The 18,757-nt window shown below is 39.7% G+C and overlaps 1 protein-coding gene across 1 annotated transcript in view; it reads left to right on the top strand.

Annotated features, from left to right (window-relative positions):
• Bulli (regulator of MON1-CCZ1 complex protein bulli) overlaps positions 1–18,757 on the top strand; it is a 392,783-nt gene that overhangs the window by 252,577 nt on the left and 121,449 nt on the right. Inside the window, exon 9 of the mRNA XM_068382333.1 lies at positions 15,154–15,293. Coding sequence (XP_068238434.1) covers positions 15,154–15,293 — 140 coding nt within the window. The remainder of the gene's footprint in view (positions 1–15,153; positions 15,294–18,757) is intronic.

Raw genomic sequence — 18,757 nt, 5'->3', positions numbered from 1 at the left:
TTTTATCTTGAAAAGGCATATGATACCACATGGGAATATGGTATACCTAAAGGAATCCATGAGTTTGAATTAAGAGGAGAGCTACCACTTTTTATTCAGTCATTTCTTTCACATAGAGTTTTTCAAGTGAGAGTTGGGGAAACTCTATCAGAGAGTAAATGCCAGGAAGGAGGAGTTACTCAGGGTAGTGTGCTGAGTGTAACCCTTTTTGCAATAGCAATTAATGGGATATCCTCAGTCATTCCCCGGGATGTTCTCACAACATTATTTGTGGATGATATCTCCATATCATTTGCTGGAGCTAGAATGGCAATGGTTGAGAGAAAAATACAACTCTCTATTGATGAAATTATTCAGTGGACCGATATGAATGGATTTAAGTTCTCGACAAGTAAAACTACAATTGTCCATTTCTGTCGTATCCGGGGAGTACATCCAGACCCGGATATATACATCAAAGGTCAACGGATCCCATGTGCAAGTGAAGCTAAATTTTTAGGGTTGATATTTGATTGTAGGCTTACATGGGTTTCTCACTTAAAAGCATTAAAAGCTAAATGTCTTTAGGCTCTGAATCTTTTAAAGTATTGTCCCATACATCATGGGGCGGCAGACTGCAATACTATTTTAAAATTATACAAGGCCTTAATTATTTCCAAAATAAGTTATGGATGTGAAATATACTCCTCTGCCACCCCAAGCTGGTTAAAAATATTAGATTCTATACATCATGCTGGTATTAGATTGTCCACTGGAGCATTGAGAACCTCACCTATCACAAGTCTCCTTGTTGATGCTGGGGAGTTGCCTCTAGTCCTTTTTCGAATCTCCTCTACTATTCGGTATTGGTTTAGATTGCAAAGACTCCCTAATTCTTTAGCCTTTCAAACTGCAGGCCTTGTAAGGCACTCAACATACTTTGAGTTGGACCCAAAATCTCCTCAACCTTTTGTGTTTCGGGTGAAACAATTATTAAACAATCTGGATATAATTAGAAGTAAGGTACTTCCATTCAAGGTATCATCAACGCCTCCATGGAAATTACCTGACCTATCTTTTTGTAATTACTTTATTGGAGTTAAGAAGAATATGACTGACTTAGAACTCAGGTCTCTTTTTATGGAACATATTGCAGAACACAGGGGATTGACTTTTATATATACTGATGGCTCTAAATCTGATGCTGACGTTGGATTTGGAGTACATATTAATGATTTTAATTGTAGAGGTGCACTTCCTGTAATAGCTTCCATATTTACTGCCGAACTGTATAGCATACTAACTGCTATTGAGAAAATAGCTTTGGAAAAGGAGGGTAATTTTACAATTTTTAGTGATGCAAGGAGTGTTCTTCAAGCTTTAGAAGTTTTTAATTCTAGTAACCCTCTAGTTTTAAAGATTTTAGAATGGCTTTTTATTATTGAACGGAGAGGTATAAGGGTTCGATTTTGTTGGGTTCCAGCACATGTATGTGTGTCTGGGAATGAGAAAGTAGATTTACTGGTGAAGAATACAGCATCCGAGTTGCTACCAAGGAAGTATCCCATTCCGTGTAACGATTTCCCACCTTACATCAAGAAATTGGTTTGTAATAAATGGCAACAGCACTGGGATAGTCTAGATGGCAATAAAATGACGGAAGTAACAAATATCATTTCACCTTGGAGGTATAATATGATACCCCGAAAATGGGAGACTTCTCTTTGTCATCTCCATATTGGTCACACACAGTTGACACACTTGAGTTTCTGCTGAAGGGCCAACACCAACCGTATTACGAGGACGGTTTAGTACCTTTAACAGTGAGGTGTTTGTTGACCGAATGCCCTAATTATAATCACTTAAGAAATAGATATTTGTTTGAGGCTTGAGGTGAGGATGGCAGGTTCATCCTTGCCTAGATTCTTGGACATGATGTGTCCTATTATGTGAGCGGCATTTTTAGATTTATTTCAGAAGCAGGTCTTCTGAAAACTATTTAATTATTATAATGACTCCCTAACTTTTATGGTTTTAATTTAATTCTCTTTAATTTTCATATATAATAAATGCTGCCTGCGTCAATGACCTTGGATGTCAGGATGCCCAAAAGCTTTCAATCAATCAATCATAATCACAATCATGAGCTACACTCATAATCATGAACGATATGCTCGCAATCAAGAAGTAAACGCTCTCGATCAAGAGCTATAGGCTCACGATCACAAACTATAAGCTTTTTGATCATGAGATAAACACTCACTCAAACACTCACTCATGATCACGATCAGGACGCTCACGATCAAGAGCACGAGCTAGTCGCTTGCAATCAAGAAGTAAACGCTCACGATCAAGAGCTATAGGCTCGCAATCACAAGCTATAAGCTTTTTGATCACGAGATAAACACTCGCTCATAATCACGAGCAGGACACTCACGATCGTGAGCTACATTCTCATGAGCCATAAGCTATTGATCAAGAGCTATAACCACACGATTACAAATAGGCGCTCACGATCACGAGCATGAGCTAGTCGCTCACGATTACGAGCACAAGCCAGACAATCATGATCACGAACTAGACAATCATGATCAGGCTAGACGCTCACATTCAAATACTAAACACTAAGTATCATGAGCTAACGCTCATGCTTACGAGCTAAATGCTCACAATCACAAGCTACACGCTCAAGGGCAAGAGCTTCATGATCACGAGCTACACGCTCACGATCATGAACTAATCGCTCACGATCACGAGCTAGACGCTCACGATCACAAGCTAGATGCTCACGATTACGAGCTAGAAGCTCACTGTCATGAGTTAGATCAAGAACGCGTCGTTCACAATCATGAGCTACAGGCTTACAATCACGATCCAGGCACTCACGAGCTAGACATTCATAAGTATGAGCTCTAGACGCTTATGATCACGAGCTAGTCGCTCATGACCACGAACTAGACGCTCACTATCACAAGCTAGATGCTCACAATTACAAACTAAACGCAAAACGGTCATAAACTAGACGCTCATATTTTTGTGCGAGACTCTCATGCTCTCGAGCGAGACTCCCCAGATGCTGAAGCCTTGATGAGGATGGGGGCTTAGGGATTAGCAGCTGGGCTCTAATGAACAGTGGGAACTACTTCCCACTGGACCTCGGTGCCCAGCTGTCGACCCAACTAAATCAGTCAGCGCTTTCTCTTTTACTTTTGGTTATTTCTTTTATCTCCCATCTCTTCCTTTTGGGCTTGATATTGTTGACGAATTTGGCATGTTCGATTATACTTTGGATGCTGCTTTGGATTTGGCAAAGTGTGGGATGGACGGCATTCCATCTCAACCTGTGCCAATTTAGACGCCATCACCCTCTGGCAGACCCCTTTGGGTGCAGACCAAGTCTGTTAAGAGACGGGCTCCAGTGATCCGGTTTTAAGTCACCCATATTTGTTGGTAATGGGTGACGCCAGGCATTGAAGTCGACGGTGGGAGGGGCTAACTACCCCCACTGACCAGTGTACGCCCACCTAAAGAGAGGCAGCCCCTCTCTAATAGAGGACTGGTCCCTGCTGAAGCCTCTTCTCGTGTTGGGCCACATGGGATAGGAGGACTGACATCCTCCGATAAGTGGTGGATAACCCGGCTTGCTCATACCAAAAACCCACCCCTCTGTTGACGACCTGGAAAATACAAACATGGACCTCAGTACAGACAGCTCACACTTGGGTTCTAATATTGTAACGTTGGAACCTTAAATGCGATATGGAAAGAATGATAAGAAAACACTAGAGAAGGAGAGAGAGAGTGTGAGAAATGATGACAGTACACAAAAATATAGAAAAGTAGAAGTATTACCTGGTCACTATGAAGTAGTGAATTATGAAAAAATTTTTATCTTAGAATTTGAAAACGGAAGAAATGAGCGTTAAAATGTTTTCAGAGCTAACAGGGAAATAGTCACTTCATGTGGAGGGCAGCCAAAAATTTTACCCCAAGGAAATGGAAGTCTCTTGATAGAGACACTATCCCCATTACAAGGTGAAAAGCTAAAAACACTTACAACATTGGATGGTCATAGTGTAAAATGCATTTCGCACCCTACTTTCAACCAGAGTAGAGGTGTGATATATGCTCCAGAATTGCTGGATATAGAGGAAAAAGAAATTGAGGATGAACTGAAAAGTCAAGGAGTAGTTAAAGTAGTCAGAATGAGAAAGAGAGTTGGAGAACAATGTACTCCTCTTGCTTCTTTGATTATAACATTTGATCAATGTAGATTACCAAATGTTATTAAGGCTGGTTGGCTATCCTTGAAGGTGAAACCTTATATCCCTTCACCATTGCGATGTTATCATTGCCAAATGTATGTCCATTTAAGCCAGAAATGCAAGGAAAAAGTAAATAAAAGCCAGCTGTTTGTGCACACTGGGGAAAAAGTAGTCAGGGAGTATGCATAGAAAACCCTAATTGCATACATTGTGGGGAAGCACACCCAGCTACATCTAAAAGCTGCACTAAGTTTATTTTTGAAAAAGAAATTCAGGCCATTAGGACCATGGAAAGGGTTACTTTTAAAGGGGCTCGTAAAAGAGCTCTTGAAAAGCAGATAAGACCAGGGCAACCTTTTTCAATTGTTCTGAAGAAAAACTTGCTAAACCACACAGACGAAAATTATATCTCTACATCTAATATGAAGAAACAAATGAAAGTAGTTAAAGAGGTTGAAAGTCCCATCGAAAATCTATATCCAGAAATTGTAGAAAAATCATAACAAATACTTAAAGTTCTGAAAGTTATTCAAAAGCCAACTACTCTGATTCTAAACAATAGTACAAACCTCTCTCAGGCCGTGTCCTTGCCCGATCAGATGGAGGTTCCACTTGAAACTAATTTACCTAGTGAACCTGTAGTGGGGAAGTTGCAAAAACCTGACAGATCACAACCTTTTAATCGAAAAAGAGAGAGACCTCCATCTCTCTCGCCTCCTACCATAAGAAACATTAAAGTCACGACTTCAAATAAATATGATATAGTCTGCATATGTTTCTGATCAACTGGAAGGTAAATTGAACCAATCAGAAATTCAAGTTGAGGTCCACCATCCTCCTCAACAATTAGATCAAAAGGACACAAAGAAAAAGAGGAACACAAAACCCACTATATCGAGATCCTCTCTAGAGATACCACCGCGAAATATTGTTAGATCAAATATTGCCAATTGGAAGACTTCATCTAAGGTGTCTTCCAAAAAATAAATCATAGTTTTTTTCGCCATTCTGCAATGGAATTGCCAGGATTTAAGGGCGAAATATGAAGAACTCAAGCTCCTCATACTTGAGCACTCCCCTATAACTGTATGTCTACAATAAAGTAAGCTTGATGCTACTACTCCTTGTCTTTGAAAGTATGTTAGTTATAGGACACCATATGATCAACAAGCAGGGAACCATGGGGGAAGTCTTATATGCGTTCGTCGAGATGTTCCCCAAATATCTTTGTCTATCTGTACCCCTCTGCATGCAGTGGTTGTACAGATTGATATAGGGAGAAAATATACAATCTGTTCTCTTTACTTGCCTCCAAATGATAACATATCATATGATAATATAGTAGAGGTGATTAAACAACTCCCTCAACCTTTTCTCTTACTAGATCTTAATAGCAGACATCCTTTATGGGGTGATGTTTTGGCAAATATAAAGGGTAATATTTTATCATCAGTTTTGGAGAATGAAGATGTCGGGCTCCTTAATACAGGAGAGCCCACACATTTTCATGTTCAGACAGGTACCTTGTCCTGCATTGACCTATCAGTTGCAAGCTCTAACTGTCTTCTCGATTTTAATTGGAGAACATTAGATGATTGGCATACTAGTGATCATGCACCAATCATTATAAACACCAACAATGGTCCACCTTTACAGAGATCGCTTCGATGGAATCTTGATAAGGCAGACTGGAATAGATTTCGGGAGTTAAGTGAATTTGAAGGAAATGCAGAACAGTTTGAAAGTGTTGAGATGCCATGGACTTACTTAATGGAACTCTTCAATCAGCAGGAGTCAATTCCATTCCCAAAACAACAGGGATATTCAAACGACGACCAGTCCCCTGTTGGTCATCAGAACTAACTGGCCTGCACAGAGCCACAATAAAGTCTCTAACTTGATTGCGCATGCGCCGTACTGAGGAGAATTTAGTCATATACAAGAAATGTAGAGCACAGTTCCGTCGTGCCATGAAAGAAGCTAGGCGCCAGTCTTGGTTGTCATTTGTTTCCTCCATTAACATTAGAACACCAACATTATCTGTGTGGAGGAAAGTCAAAAAGATAGTAGGCAAATTGACCCCAAACCCACAACCAGTGTTAAAGGTAAATAGCCAGTATATGACTGGAGCAACCAAAGTTAGCAATGCCCTGACTGACCATTTTTCAAAGGTATCATGCAAGTGTGAAGCTGCTCCTGGTCACCAGTATAGGAGCATTGAAGAAAAGAATGTTTTAAACTTTGCAATTGGAAAGCAAGAGTCATACAATTCTCCTTTTACTGAAAGAGAATTTGATTCTGCTCTTGCTACGTGTAACGATACAGCCCCTTGACCCGATGGAATTCCATATGCAAGGATTAAACACGTACCTTTTCATACAAAGTTATTTAATTTAGTCATTTTTAATAAAATATGGCATGATCGTAGTTATCCAAGTGTTTGGGAAGACGCCATTATTTTAGCCTTTTTAAAAGCTGGTAAGGACAAGTTTTTAGCAGGAAATTAATGGCCAATTGTTTGTTTGTGCAAAATCATGGAGAAGATGGTCAATGTAAGACTGATGTGGTACCTTTAAAAGAAGGGTATTTTATCACCCATTCAATATGGATTCAAAAAAATACACTCAATGACTGATGTGCTGATACGACTTGAGTCCTTCATTTGTGAAGCCTTTGCTTCCAAAGAGCACCATGTGACAGTCTTTTTTAATCTTGAAAAGGCATATGATACCACATGGAGATATGGTATACTTAAAAGAATCCATGAGTTTGGATTAAGAGGAGAGCTACCACTATTTATTCAGTCATTTCTTTCACTTAGAGTTTTCCAAGTGAGAGTTGGGGAAGCTCTATCACAGAGTAAATGCCAGGAAGGGTGAGTTACTCAGGGGAGTGTGCCGAGTGTAACCCTTTTTGCACTAGCAATTAATGGGATATCTTCAGTCATTCCCGGGATGTTCTCACAACATTATTTTTGGATGATCTCTCCATATCATTTGCTGGAGCTAGAATGGCAATGGTTGAGAGAAAAATATAACTCTCTATTGATAAAATTATCCATTGGGCCGATATGAATAGATTTAAATTCTCGACAAGTAAAACTACAATTGTCCATTTCTGTCGTATCCGGGGAGTACATCTAGACCCGGAGATATACATCAAAGGTCAACGGATCCCACGTGCAAGTGAAGCTAAATTTTTAGGGTTGATATTTGATTGTAGGCTTACATGGGTTTCTCACTTAAAAGCATTAAAAGCTAAATATGTTGAAGCTATGAATCTTTTAAAAATATTGTCCCATACATCATGGGGGGCAGATCGCAATACTATTTTAAAATTATGCAATGCTTTGATTTTTTCCAAAATTAGTTATGCATGCGACATATACTCCTCAGCCACCCCAAGCCGGTTAAAAATATTAAATTCTATACATCACGCTAGTATTAGATTGTCCACAGGAGCATTGAGAACCTCACCTATCACAAGTCTCCTTGTTGATAATGGGGAGTGGCCTCTAGACCTTTACCGAATGTCTTCTATTATTCGTTATTGGTTTAGATTGCAAAGACTCCCTAATTCTTCAGTCTTTCAGACTGCAAGCCTTGTAAGGCACTCAACATACTTTGAGTTGCACCCAAAATCTCCTCAACCTTTTGTGTTTCGGGTGAAACAATTATTAAACAATCTGGATATAATTAGAATTAAGGTGCTTCCATTCAAGGTATCATCAACGCCTCCATGGAAATTACCTGACCTATCATTTTGTAATTACTTTATTGGAGTTAAGAAGAATATGACTGCCTTAGAATCCAGGTTTTTTTTTATGGAACATGTTGTAGAACATAGGGGATCGACTTTCATATATACTGATGGCTCTAAATCTGATGCTGGCGTTGGATTTGTAGTACATAGTAATGATTTTAATTTTAGAGGTACACTTCCTGTAACAGCTTCCATATTTACTGCCGAACTGTATGGCATACTAACCGCTATTGAGAAAATAGCGTTGGAAAAGGAGGGTTATTTTACAAATTTTAGTGATGCAAGGAGTGTTCTTCAAGCTTTAGAAGTTTTTAATTCTAGTAACCCTCTAGTTTTAAAGATTTTAGAATGGCTTTTTATTATTGGACGGAGAGGTATAACAGTTCGATTTTGTTGGGTTCCAGCACATGTATGTGTGTCTGGGAATGAGAAGGCAGATTAACTGGCGAAGAATGCGGCATCCGAGTTGCTACCAAGGAGGTATCTCATTCCCTATAATGATTTCCTACCTTACATCAAGAAATTGGTTTGTAATAAATGGCAACAGCACTGGGATAGTCTAGATGGCAATAAAATGTGGGAAGTAACAAATATATTACCTTGGAGGTATAACATGATACCCCGAAAATGGGAGACGACTCTTTGTCGTCTCTGTATTGGTCACACACGGTTGACACACGAGTTTCTGCTGAAGGGCCAACACCAACCGTATTGCGAGGACTTTAGCACCTTTAACAGTGAGGTATTTGTTGACTGAATGCCCTAATTTAAATAACTTAAGAAATAGATATTTGTTTGAGGCTCGAGGTGAGGATGGCAGGTTCATCCTTGCCAAGATTCTTGGACATGATATGTCCTACTATGCGAGCGGAATTTTTAGATTTATTTCAGAAGCAGGTCTTCTGAAAACTATTTAGTTATTATAATGACTCCCTAACTTTTATGGTTTTAATTGAATTCTCTTTTATTTTTCATATATAATAAATGCTATTGGCGTCAATGACCTTAGATATCAGGATGCCAGAAAACTTTCAATCAATCAATCACGAGCAAGACGCTCTCAATCTTGTGTGAGACACTCATGCTTTTGTGCGAGGCGCTCGTACTCATGAACAAGATGCTCATATTCTCGTGCAAATCGCTCATGCTCAAGAGGAAGACGCTCACGCTCTTGTGCTAGACACTCACGCTCTCATGCAATGTGCTCATGCCCATGCAAGACACTCATGTTTTCCTGCAAGATGTTCACGCTCTCATGCGAGGCGCTCTCGTACAAGACACTCATAATCACAAGCAAGACGCTAATGCTCTCATGCAAGACAACGAAGGCTCTCGTTAGAGATCCTCACGTGGGAGACGCTTAAACTTATGAGAGGGACGCTCAGGTTCCCGCACAAGACGCTCACGACCTAGAGAGAGGCGCTCGTGATCATTATAATAGTCATGAGCAAGACGATCTTGATCATCACTATACTGATCGCCATTTCTAGTTCAGTGATTGTCAGATCACTGATCATAATTGTGCCGATCATTTAACACCAAATCACCGATCGCTAGCTCGTTGGTTGGCGATTCCGATCGCAGACAATTACCGATCGTGACAATCGCCGATCGCCGATAATTGCTGATCATCAACCACTGGAAGATCACTGATCACCGATCCCCGCTCACTGACCTTCAATGTTCAATCTCCAATCCCTGATTCCCGAGCCTTGAGTACCTACCTACAGCTCCGATCACCAGCTCATAGAGCGTCGGCTCGAAGCTCGCTGATAGCCATGCCGATCCCTGACTCCCTGCTTGCGGAGCACCAATGCTCCGATTCGTTAGATCTCGGATTTACCAGATCTCTGATTCGACAGCTGCCAATCGCCGTTTTTCAATGGCTAGACGATCTCCGATTGCTCATCAATAGCACCGATCGCTGTTTTGATGTTCGACAGCTATTAATTCATTGTTTCACACGATGGTAGCTCATTGTTCGCTTGCTTGCTGTTTGCTTGTTTGACGTTCACTGGTCAGAAGCTACTGATCACTAATAAGGTTGCTCCACTGTAGGCTTCGAAATCAGCAACCACTTTGTTCTTTGACGACAGGAATAATACCCTAGCTTAAAGCTCAGTGTCCCTCACTCTTTTGAGTTCTTGTTTGCGAATCACAAACAGGGTTTCTTGGGTTCCCGAAGTTTTCTCCCCTTTGGCGAGATCAGTGGGATCCGCATCAAGGTGGCCAGGTTTATGCATTGAATCCAGCACACGCACTGGAATTCATCCCTCATGAACGTACGTGTTTTCACTTTCACTTTGTTCATACTACAGGAAGCCTTCCGAGCAAATTGTCTGAGGAACCAGGTGGCTGCTTCGGTTGCTACCTTCTCCCTTGTTTTCCTGATTAGTATAGGGCTGCTCATGAGCCAACTTTGCTTGAATAGGAACCATGCAAATCAGATCTTGGATGTGGTAGGGGTGCAGATCCCTTGAATCTGTTCCTCCCCCTCCATCGGGAGTCACAACCAAATGGGGTTACCGCCATTCTTAGAGAATTAAATTCAGCGCTGTCTAAGCGACAGCTATAGCAATTTACTTGCTACGATTTGGGTCGGCCCTAGATGGGTGTCCGACGAGAATAACAGAGGTTGTCAGAATTTTGTGTTCTCCCAATCTCCCTTGACCTTTATGCCCTCGGACATTAGTGGGAACACATTCAACCTTCATTTGCAATCTATACTGGGGAAACAATTTTTTGCCCACATTTCATGAAACTTGGTCTTTTTCATGAAGTCAGCGATAACTTTCTTCCATAACCGGAGCTCTTCCTTAGGCCGAAGTGGATGGGAAAGAATATATTCCTTCCTTCTTAGGAGAACGTCTCCCGTGAGCTCGAAATAATTGGCTCATGTCTTTTTCGCCAAGGAAAGAAAGTCTATTTAGCTACAAAAGATACTCTCTTGTATCTTCCATCTTCCTCCAGGAAATGGGAAACGGTCTCTCTTTTTAGTCATGGTTGGAACATCTGATCTCATAGGGAGACGCAGTACGCCAGGATACCGCCGAGCTACGTTGGTCAGAAGTCTCCACTTTTAGTCTCTCCTCATTAGATGAGCCTTACCTTCAAACCTTGTCGTGCGAAGGAAAGTTTTGCGATCATTCACCTTGCCCATAATTTCCTGTACAGGATCAGCCCTCGTCTTGAAGACCTCGGACTACTGACTGATCCTAAACATCTCGAACATCTACGAGACATCTGCAGTTTACCTCGATCTGAAAATTAGAGTAATCGAAGGAAAACACACAAAGGTCATATCCAATAGGGGTATCTCTAGACTGGGTCATCAGCCTGTAGAAACTTCCACAGATTCGACAAGACCGCATCAGTTCCCGTTGAATGTGACCTTTGAAGGAGTAGCCGGGTCCCAGGTCCTTCAGCACTAAGGATCGTCCTTTCCTTGGTTCTCTACAAGACCTGAGCAAAATATGGTCCTGATGAAAAGGCTGCCAGATGAGAATCTCTCCCAGGGAGCCTATCTCCTTGCTCTTGGATTTGACGCTTCTTATAGAGGTACCAAAGAAAATGGGGAGGCCCACATACAGTACCACGCATCCTTAGGGCTAATATCTGAGCACAAATGATAATGAATCTTAATCCCCTATTAGGCATCTTCGTCCCTCGGGAAAGTACCTGGGGAATGACAGTGATTTGTCGGCTTCCCGTTTGCAGGAAACAATTCCTGCTCCCATGTGGTCTCCCCTTCAGCAAATCTTCTACATGGATTTGAATTTTATAGAATCCTACCCCTTCTGCAGGAGTTTTCCTACTACTGCCTCTATTTTAGAGGTCTTCCTTCGGGAAGTGGAATGAATATTAATGGCAGGCATTGATCTTCTTTTTTCTGCGGGAGAAGGATTCCTGTCACCTACTGGATTCCCTTTTACGAGTAATTTCTCCGAGAAAGGAAGAGATGGCTTCTCCCAACTTCCGAACAAACTTGTAGTCAGACTTGTCTCACTAAGAGGCTCGACTAGTGCATCAGTCCTGCTTCGTCACCATGACTCATCTTGCTGAAAGACAAGTCACATCCAGTGGCACGTCTACGACTTCAGAGAACCCTTTATGGACTTCCTTTATGACTAGATGCTCTGTGGTGAGGGTCGTGTGAAGTTGGTTTTCTCCTCTCGAGGGTGCTATTCCACTTATGCACTCAAAATTGCCATCAAAGGAAATCGCGCTTTAAGGCTTAGGCAACGGAAGACCTTCACTCATCCATTGAGCATCTCCTCCATTCATTGCTCTCCACAGAGATTGAACTGATTTACCCGTAGTTGGGTAATACAGCCCTCTACAGGACGAGTGGCTTCCTTTCATTCCGGGGATCCTCCCTCTAGAACCTAGGACATTTAAAAGAGCAGATCTTCTCTTGATCTCGAAGGCAGATCTCTCCCTATTTGGCCCTCAACCAAAAGAGAGATGTACCCTATGGGCCTCCCTCAACTTCTCTTGCTCACGGCAGGAGACCAAGTAACATCCAATTTTGTTCCGGACAATTTGAACCTTAGGTTCCTGTCGCTTTGTAATCAAGTCTGTTACACCAGTAATTACTTGAGGGCATACATTGAGGAGGAGGATTACCTAGCCCCAAGGATACAGCACTTTTCAGCACCCTGGATAGCTCAAGGGAGTGCATTAAACTCCCATGCCTGACTGGGACACACTGGGTCATATACCAGTCATTGATTCTTCCTTTTCACACTAGTGATTATATTGAGGCCGTACCTCAGGAAAACCATAAAAGAGATCGCTCCTTAGGTTCAGCACGCTTCGCTAACCCTAGAAAGGTCAAAAGAGACTAATAAGGATCTCATTCGTGACTGGGACACAGGTCATATACCAGTCATGGAATCCCTCTGTTTCTCCTCATGTAGGTGACCCAGAGCTCATAATGTTTTAGAGTAGAATACGCCAATAACGTTTAGAAGCTGCTTCTTTTTGACACAGACCATGCCATTGGTAGGGTTAAAACATGTCCGATCTTCACCTCATCCTACCTGCAAGACTTGACCCATAGAAGACCCAATACGGGTTCTCTATCGCTCCTGTGGTGGTGACACAACAAGTGGTTTAAGAATACCTCGGGCTCCTTGTTGGACAAGTAGGAGAAGGTTGAGGGCATTGGTTACCTGGGGTAAGGGTGGGATGAATAAAAGTATACCTGGCTCTTTTACTTGCATCATCTTACCTTATTTTGGGGAACAGCGCCATGGGTCCCTTTTCAAGCTGGCTTCAACCTCTGCGGGTAATAACCACTGCCCCTGTGTAACCAAGTATAGTTTATTGTTATATACTTGTACATGACCCCAACACCTCCATTTGGGAAATGTCTATTAATGTGTTGGGTTCTTTTTTAAACTAGGAACATTCTTACCTAGACGATCATATGATATCTCTCTCAACCACTTGGGTTGGTTAGGCCACTATCTTATTCACTTGTACTGATAAGCGAGGTGGCAAGGTTTCCCTCGATTCCAGACTAATATTGTTCTAGGTAAACCTGGGTCAATGACTAAGCCAGTAGTCGACCTTACAACCCTACTAATAGTGAGTCATCCACATAAATAAAGAAGGTTTGTTAGTATGGGAACAAATGACAAATTTAGAGATTTGTATTTTTCCCTCACTAATACAAACCTGTAGTTATTTATAAAAATTTGCCCGCCATCACTTGTCCCACTGTAACTCCTGCCTACAATAAAAAAGTGACGAAGCTCACAGATGTGTGAGTATATATTGATGGCTGGGTACACCCCAGCCACCCCTGGTCTACCCACTCAGTGGTTAGGCATTGTTGCCACTTTGCATTTCAAATATAATGGCTGCCTTCCAGCTATGCCGGAAGTATATCCGCATAAATAACTACAGGTTTGTATTAGTTAGGGAAAAATGCAAATCTTCTCCGAATTTGTCATTTCATTATTAGAGCAACATGAATGTCAATTAATCTGATTTATAGACATGTAGCTTTTGCCCTTTGAAAGAACAAACATTTTAAGGAAATATGGACACATCCCTTTTTAGCATTACAAAAAGAACATTACTTGGGTTGTAAAAGCTAAAAAAACGTAAAAGATGATACTGATGAAGTTAGGGGTTAAAGATTAGTGTGATTTCCAGTTAGAAGCTGTGTATATATATATATATATATATATATATATATATATATATATATATATATATATATATATATATATATATATATATATATATATATATATATATATATATAATATTGGTCTATTATGCTTAATCAATTCAGTCAAATGGGACTGGAAAAAGAACATATACGATGTCAAAGATAAGAGTTATAGTCTGGTGAAGAAATGTTGATTTGAAAGCCCTTAAGTACAGAGTAAAATCTTTGAACTAGGAACAGCAGTATTATTATTATTATTATTATTATTACTTACTAAGCTACAACCCTAGTTGGAAAAGCAGTATGCTATAAGCCCAGGGGCTCCAACAGGGAAAATAGCTCAGTGCGGAAAGGAAAAAAGGAAAATAAAATATTCTAAGAAGAGTAACAACAATAAATATCTCCTATATAAACTATAAAAACTTTAACAAAACAAGAGGAAGAGAAATAAGATAGGAGAGTGTGCTCGAGTGTACCCTCAAGCAAGAGAACTCTAACCCAAGACAGTGAAAGGCCATGGTACAGAGGCTATGGCACTACCCAAGACTAGAGAACAGTGGTTTGATTTTGGAGTGTCCTTCTCCTAGAAGAGCTGCTTACCATAGCTAAAGAGTCTCTTCTACCCTTACCAAGAGGAAAGTGGCACTGAACAATTACAGAGCAGTAACCCCTTGGGTGATGAAGAATTGTTTGGTAATCTGTGTTGTCAGGTGTATGAGGATAGAGGAGAATATGTAAAGAATATGCCAGACTATTCAGTGTGTATGTAGGCAAAGGGAAAATGAACCGTAACCAGAGAGGAGGATCCAATGTAGTACTGTCTGGCCAGTCAAAAGACCCCATAACTCTCTAGCGGTAGTATCTCAACGGGTGGCTGGTGCCCTGGCCAACCTACTACCATAATTTTCTAATAGTTATTAGTAAAAGATCAATCCATTAATTTTTACATCATTTTTTTTCCAGGCATGTTTGCTGCTTTCTTTAGTTGGTGTATACTCAGCTGGCCAGCAATTAAGCTTAGATATGCTTTGTCGCCTTAATACAGCACATGATGAGATAATTGAAGTCCTCCTATCACAACACCAAGTTACTCCTGCACTAAGGTGAGTTGTAAAGATAAGATGATGAACATAAGTTTTCATGGAAGTATCTTTAGTGACGCAAAATAGACTGAATTTTGTTATCAGTGTACTATAAAGATGGTGTAAGTCTGTGTAATATACTTTAAAGATAGTAAAAGACCAAATCATTCCTTGAACAAATTACTCAAAAAATAGTTTTTTGCTTTTATGCAAAATTGGAGTACCAGGTTGGCTAATGTTTACCACCCCCAATATAGTGTAGCAGCAAAGATGTAAAACTTGCCAATGATTAATTTAGCGGCCATGTTTACATTGTTTCCATTGTCGCTCACAGTAAAATGGTGCTTTATTCACCAGATTGTTAACCTTTTCCATAAAATACAGGGAATTTGTTTCTGAAAATATCATAACTCTGGTCTCCAGGCATCAACCCCTTGTAACGGAATTATAGCTACTGTACAATAATGATACTTCTACCTAGCCCAGCTCTCAAATTCATCGTCATCATTTTCATTATTATTATTATTATTATTATTATAATTATTATTATTACAATTATTATTATTATTATTATTATTATTATTATTATTATTATTATTATTATTATTATTATTATTGAGTAAAAATTGAATTAGGAAAATTGAAGGTAATATCTTAAAATATTTCTCAGCTCCCAACTCCAACCACAGTAATTATTTTAAGCTCATACCTACTTCACTCTGTATTGGTCATACCTCTATACACATATTTTATCATTTCACTTGATACCTTCCTGTATATTTTAAAAGTCGCATGAAATTTGGATGTAATGGTGAGTAATGTTAACTCTCAATGCATATAAATACAGTACCATTATTACCATCTATTAATGAACACTGGAAATTACTATGCACATCACCAGCTGCTCCACTTTGTACAATGTATGTAGCTTTGTGCAAATTTTACTCACAATAGTAGCTTGCAAGCATGGAAAAACAGTACAAGAGAGGTATTAATCATAACAAATGTAAAATTATTGAAGTGTACGATGATGATATTGAATGATTTTAGCAATAATATTGATACTTCAAAAACAATACAATATATTAGCCATATTTTTTCCTCTAGTTATATTTTTCCCCAGCTCGATACGTTATACAGTAATATTCAAACGTTTCAGAGAGATTTAAATTGATATGATATATTTTTGCAGGCAAAAGTCAAGTGGTACAGAAAGAAATTATGATTATTTACCAGTCCCTGACGTTCTTATTTCACTTTGCCCATCCCTTCAACCACGGCATATTTCACTGCCTCTGTCTCTGCAACCACCACAGTGTAAATATATTGTGTATATGATCTATTCTCTCCCCTAGTTCAAGTTTTGCCATGGGTCCTAAGAGAGCTTCCTCATTGAAAAACTTATCCCTAAGCACAAGAAGAACGGGACAACCTTGAAACAAGAGGTGAATGTGCTAAATAATTATAGGGTAGGTATGAATTTTGTCTCCGTGGACCAAATGTTCCAGGTGAACTAGTATACTGTGCAGTACATCTAATAAAAATGAAACAAAAATTTTTTTGCCTTAAGTGGAAGTACCCCATCCATTGATAAACATACAGCAATGGATTGGGACAAGGCAAGGTTTAAGATGGAGAATGCCTTGTTCATGTGGATTGGAGACCATTATCTCAAAGCCATAGTAGTGAACTTTAACCTTATCTTGGAGAAGGAAAGGTCTTTTTTCCTACATTTCAAGTGTACTACAGGTAAGGATGTGGAAGTCAGACTGAGCCCTATTGGAATTCCTTTGACTATACCAAGTAAACCTTTCCAAACAAATAGGGAATGTTTAGACAATTTTAAAAGGTAGTTCCCACTGAAAAAAATTAGTGATAATTGTGGGAACCACCATTGACGATCCACAAGCTAGTTAAAGCTTTCCTTTAAAGCCTCAAGAGATTGTTGCCGAGAAGAGCTACAAATAGAGTAAACAGGGAATATTGATGAAACAGGCCAGTAAGTACAGTACTTAATATGCACAGTACATGTACTGTACCTTTGGTAATATATACTTTGAGTTGAAAATTTGAGACCTGTATTTTTAGTGTTTGAACATAAAAAACTAAAAAGGAGTGTATGTAATGTAAGCTTAATTTTCTTAATGTATATTAATGATTACCTTAACATTAACCTGAACTGGATTGATGCTGTTCATAAAAAAAAAAATATTTCATTTGCCTAACATGTTTGCTCTGGAAGAAGATGCCACTCTGTATATTCATCATCAAAGAAGAGCACTGTACAGTAGACCCCCGCCATACGACATTAATCCATTCCGGAGTTGGTATCGTATGGTGAAAATGTCGTATGGCGGGCAATAGAATAGCTAATGCGTGCAAAACCCCAGGTAAAAACATCAAAATTTTATATACATATTAAAAATTAGTAACAAAATAGTATAGTAAGCACTGTACTACAGTACTTATATGTGATATACATGTACTGTACAGTATATAATGAAATAACATTACAAATAAAAATTATATACTGTACTGTAGGAAAAATAAAATTTTATTTACCTTTGGAGTAACGTGACTTGAGCTGGTAGTGGGTGGAGGCAGAGTGGGGAGGAGACGGCAGATACAAAAACGTATCAATGCTAATTATGTTATTTAAACACTTAAAATTAAAAATGCTTTTTTTTATTATTTTTGTTTTTTGAAACTTTTTTTTATTTTTTTTTTTTTTTTAGAACTTAATTATTCTTTTTTAGCTTTTTTTTTGATAGAATCACTTATATCATCTTTGCTTTCTGACGCTTCTCTTTTGGAGAAATATCTATCCAAAGAAGCCTGCTTCTGACGACTCCTCAAAATATTTCTAAAATGACTCATACACTTGTCATTAACACTCCAGAAGACGACCTGTGTGTAGTTTTTCTGGGTGTTTTTTTTTTTCAATGAATCTTGTAAGGTTTTCATATCAACCGATAACTTCCCTTATTTCTGCCGATGTCATTTCTTCAGCTCTTGTGCTCTTCTTGATTGATGGTCAACTGCATTGCCTCCAACTCCTACAAGTCTTCATTTGTAAGCCCCTCCCTGTGCTCCTCGATAAGGTTATGGACGTCAGCCTCATCGACAACAAGCCCCATGGACCTCCTGATTGAAATTATTTCCTTAACATCACCCTCAGGGGCAGGATCATCAACGGCCTCGTCTTCGGTTGAGGGTTCGAAACCTTCGAAGTCGCGTTCTTCCACAACAGCTGGCCACAGTTTCTTCCATGAGGAGTTCAAGGTGCGCCGTGAAACTTCATTCCAAGCTTTGTCAATCATCTTGAGCATTGAACGATGTCAAAATGCCCCTTCCAAAGTTCACGGAGGGTGAGTTGAGTGCTTTCGGTCACTTCGAAGCATCTTTTGAACAGATGCTTCGTGCAAAGCTTCTTAAAGTTGGCAATCACTTGCTGGTCCATAGGCTGGAGGAGAGGAGTGGTGTTC

This window comes from Palaemon carinicauda, chromosome 11 (genome assembly GCF_036898095.1).
Source record: "Palaemon carinicauda isolate YSFRI2023 chromosome 11, ASM3689809v2, whole genome shotgun sequence".
NCBI classification, from domain to species: Eukaryota; Metazoa; Arthropoda; class Malacostraca; order Decapoda; family Palaemonidae; genus Palaemon; species Palaemon carinicauda.
This window is presented reverse-complemented; position numbering and strand designations above follow the sequence as displayed.